Source organism: Hibiscus syriacus, unplaced genomic scaffold (assembly GCF_006381635.1).
Source record: "Hibiscus syriacus cultivar Baekdansim isolate YM2019G1 unplaced genomic scaffold, ASM638163v2 tig00110339_pilon, whole genome shotgun sequence".
Lineage (NCBI taxonomy): Eukaryota > Viridiplantae > Streptophyta > Magnoliopsida > Malvales > Malvaceae > Hibiscus > Hibiscus syriacus.
The window spans coordinates 2,295,000-2,299,481 of record NW_024062692.1 but is presented as its reverse complement, the minus strand read 5'-3'; the positions used below and the strand labels follow the sequence as shown (position 1 = coordinate 2,299,481).

The following is a 4,482-nucleotide window of genomic DNA, read 5'->3' as shown; positions in this document are numbered from 1 at the left end:
GTCAATTTTAATAATTAAAGATGATGTACAATCATAAGTACCAATTTTGGGCGTTGTGGGTTTGTTAATCCTTCGCCACATGTAACCGACTGCCGAAACCTTTTCAAAGTGAATCTCCGGTCAATCACAGATCAATTTTTTTATCTATTAAAATTATTTTTTCATAAAATTATTTTAAAAGATATTTTTAAGTATTCGACTTACCTAACCCAAAAGTCGATGGAAACTCCAAATTTGTCTATTTTAAAATCCAACATGTACCCAATATTAAGTCGGATCGATTCCCAGAAAAAGCCCTAAAAAGCCCGACGGGGACCATTTTGGACAATAACAACGGTGGTGACGACTATAACTATAACAACAGTTATGAAGGCGACAACGACAACCATGACAACGATGGAGAAAAAAATGACGGCAACAACGATGACGACGACATACAGAAAGATTTTCAATACAAAAATGTTTTTACGATATAAAACACTCATGTCGATAAAATGATTTGAACCCCTTTTTCCAATGTTAAATCGATGACTTATGTATAGGGATAAGAATTCTTTGAATTTGAAGAAAAAAAAAAGAAACAACTTTGCTGACAAATTACTACAACAACGACGATGATGACAGGGGTGACGATGGTGACTACAACAACGACGAAGATGGTAACAGTCACGATGGTGATAACGGTAACGACGAAGATGACAGTAACACCGACGACGAAGATGACAGTAACACCGACGACGAAGATGACAGTAACGCCAATGATGAAGACGGGTGTAATGACGACGATGAAAATGATGACAACATCGATGGCAATAACGACGACTGTAATAACAGCAATGACGGAGATGAAAGCGATGATAACAATGGAGATGATGGCAAACACGACAATGGTGATTGTAACAACAAAGACGACAGCAACAAAGAAGACAAAAATGACGGTGGCGACGACAGCGATAATAGCAACGTGTGCGACGATAACGTTGGCGACAATGACGGTGATGGTGACAACGATGGCTACAATAACAACAACAAAGATTTCTAAAACAACAACAACGACGATGACGACTGTGGCAAAGACGATGATAACGACAACGACAGTGATAACAATGACGATTACGATGACTGAGATGGTAATGACAGAAACGACAGAGACGGTGACGACAACAACGATGATTACAATAGTGATAGCAATGATTACAACAATGATGACAATGACGACGATGATGAAAGTGACAATGGTGATGACTACGACAGTGACGACGACAACGACAGTAAATAAAGAGAAACATGGCAGTAGAAAAAAAAACAAGAAAGTTGTAATGGTAGTTTTTGGGCATAATTAGCCCAATAATCTAGGCGGGCTAATTAATTAGCCCATTAGGGTCAACAGGTTTTTATTTTGCAATCTACGATAAATTCTACAGTAACTTCAGAACTTGTCACACCGACGTGATGAGTTCCTGAAGAAATAATTATTTTATGGTTCTAGGTAGTGGGCCTCGCGAGCCTGATTATTTTAATATATTCAGGGGATGACGAGTCCCATTATTTTTTTTTTTGAGTTTATGAAAATTGAATCAAACGAAATCAAATGTATTTATTTGAGTTTATGTTCAAATTTAAATATATTTATTTATAATGCTATGATACTTGTCGAAACTGTCTTTCGGGTGGGCCCGAAATTGGGCTTCGACTAAGGAAAAATGGGTTAGGAGTCGCCACCGATCATTTATTTTAAACAAATGGGCTGATCGGATACCTTATTTCTTACCTGATCTGCGTCTTACCAGTGATATGTCGGATTCGGGAGTCGGTTACGGTCAAGGAAGGGTTAGCACCCTTGAACTGCTCTTTCGGTACTATGTAATTTCCAGTTGTCATTAAGTAAGGAAATTGTAAGTTTAACTTAAAAGGTAAAATGACGATCGAAATTACTTACCTTAGATCAATTTGAAATCATCTTTAAAAAATCGAGAAACGTATTAGATGGAATAAATGATCATAGTAAAAAATAAAAAAATAAATAAAAAAAAATGAAAGCAAGAGAAAAAATGAAATAAATCAAATATAGGCAAGTATAATAATAGTAAAGAAAAAAATAATTATATGAAAGTAAAGAAAAAAATAATTATATGAAAGTAAAAAAATATAATGTATATATAAAGGTAAAAACAAAATAAAACAAAATAATAAAATATAATAGTAAAGAATCAAAAATGAATAGAAATATATATATACGATTATAAGATATAGTACTAGAAATAAGAAGTAATCATGAGCATAATTAGAAATATATATATATATATATATATATATATATATTAATAATGCTGTACCAATAAAATATAAAAGAATACGCGTATATCACATAAATAATACAAAGTAATATAAGGATTTAAACGTAATAATTATATATATATGGGGTCTAAATTAGAAATAGAATGAAATTTAAGGCCAAGTTTAATAGGAATTCAAAGTACAATTGGAACTTAAGAGGGCAAACCAGAACTTTATAAAACCAGAGGCATCAAATGCACGGTTTACCCGTTTTAAAAAACACGCGGGTCGCTTTTATGTATGGGTCGGGTCGGCAAGCATCCGCGGGTCTAGTATATATGTTAAACAAATTTTAAAAACTTTCATTCTTTTCTTCTCACCAAAACGAGAGCCCCCCTTCTTTGATTTCTCTCAAGTGTTCTTCAAAAATAAGAACACGGTCGGGTTCTCGCATGAACCCAGATTAGCGCCACCTTAGCGCCACCTCGCCGCCGCCGCGTCCGTCGTTCATCGGTGGCAAAAAATTTTATTTTTTTATTTTCTTCAAAACTCCCTTGAGCTCTCTTCACCCTCTTTTTAAAAAATCAAAACTTTGTTTGAGAAACAAACGCCTCGGGGCTAGATCTAAAACAATAGATCTCAAAAACGCCCCGCTCATTGGACAAAAGCTTTTCTCTTTGTTTTCTTTCGAACACAAACGCAATAAAAGGAGATCAAACAGGCATGCAAGGGACCACACGAACGAAAAGGTAAGCAAAAATATACCTTTCTTTTATTTTTCACTTCGAAAAAAAGCTTCCAATGCTATTACAAATGCTTCTGAGTTTTGTGTGACTATCGTAATCTCTCTGTGTGTCTTGCGTGTATTTGTGTGTGATTTTTGCCTCTCGTAATCTCTCTCAACTGTGTACAATGAGTTGAACTACAAACATTTTTATAGCCTAATAAAATTCTAACTTGGTTGTTTGTTGGTTATGCATGCGCGATATTTGTGTGTTGTTGGCGGTTGCCGAGATTCTCGGCTGCGTGTGGCGTGAGGAGACGTGAGGAGAGAGGCATGCTACGTGAGGGCTTGCGGCGCTGGGATGTTGCTGAAGCAATTAGGGTTGATGTGGACTGTTGGATCACACCTTGATCCAATGGTCAAGATACTTGGCGGCTAGATGAGAGGTTGAGAGATTAGGGTTTACACAAACCCTAATCTATACTGGTTTGGGCAGCTGGGTCACGTGGGATTTGGGCCATTACTATTGGGTTTGTAAAAGAAATTCAAAAAATGTAAATAAACCATATATATATTATAATTTATAACATTATATGATATTATATATATATGTACGTATTATGATGGATGAATTTAAGTGTCTTCAGCTGCCCCTCTTTGCTCATTATCGTGTCACGAAAATAGAGCAAAGATTAAAAGACACAAATTATGTCCTTATCGAATGCCCTCCGTCATAGAGTTGAAATTCGACATTGAGGCTGATTTGTTGATTTGGGTTGAATCCCAAAATAACTCCCTCGTCGTGAGGTTGAGTCAATCTGGAAAATTCTGAGCGCGATATCATTCGTCGTGAAGTTAAAACCGAGGTCAAAGCTTTGACCAGCAGCTTTTGGATCATCTTCTAGATACTTCGTCGTGAAAGTGAAACTCGTCTTGAAGACTTTGGTATGGCTATGTTACAGATGAATCCTTCATCATGAAGTTAGGTCAATCTATTTGTGAAGTTAAAATTGTATATGGCCCATTCGTCTTGAAGTTGACCCTGGGAATTGGATATCCTTCGTCATGAAGTTGAAATCCAATGTAAGCTACGTTGTTTCGAGGCCAACATCATCCGTCGTGAAGTTGAAATTGACTCTGAAACTGGAAAGTTTATTGAGAGACACTCCTTCTTTGAGTTGAATATCCTTCATCGTGAAGTTGAAATCCAATCTAGAGATGGATGCTACTTGTGTGCACGATTCCCTTCGTCGTGAAGTTAAAACCGCGGGTGGCGCCTTCGTCATGAAGTTGAGCCTGAGAATTGGATATCCTTCGTTGTGAAGTTGAAATCCAAGTATTGTTTTGAATCCATTATCCTCCGTCGTGAAGTTGATATTAGTTATAGAACTGGGAAATTATTTGTTGACAGTCAGCCGTCCCTTGGCTGTGAAGTTGAGCTTGTGTTGTCTCGAGTTTAATATCCTTCGTCGTGAAGTTGA

General features: G+C 36.6%; 1 protein-coding gene across 1 annotated transcript; it reads left to right on the top strand.

Annotated features, from left to right (window-relative positions):
* Positions 1-396: 396 nt before the first annotated feature.
* LOC120120571 (uncharacterized protein DDB_G0290685-like) lies at positions 397-1,279 on the top strand. Its single transcript, XM_039140181.1, has 3 exons — positions 397-461; positions 568-966; positions 1,141-1,279. The coding sequence occupies exons 1-3, from the start codon at positions 397-399 to the stop codon at positions 1,277-1,279; spliced, it is 603 nt and encodes a 200-aa protein (XP_038996112.1).
* Positions 1,280-4,482: the final 3,203 nt, after the last annotated feature.

Coding starts and splice junctions, on each gene's coding strand:
- LOC120120571 (XM_039140181.1), top strand. CDS start 397: ATGGAGAAAAAAATGACGGCAACAACGATGACGACGACATACAGAAAG. Junction 462..567: donor AAGATTTTCAATACAAAAAT/GTTTTTACGATA, acceptor TTGAATTTGAAG/AAAAAAAAAAGAAACAACTT. Junction 967..1,140: donor GACAGCGATAATAGCAACGT/GTGCGACGATAA, acceptor TGGTAATGACAG/AAACGACAGAGACGGTGACG.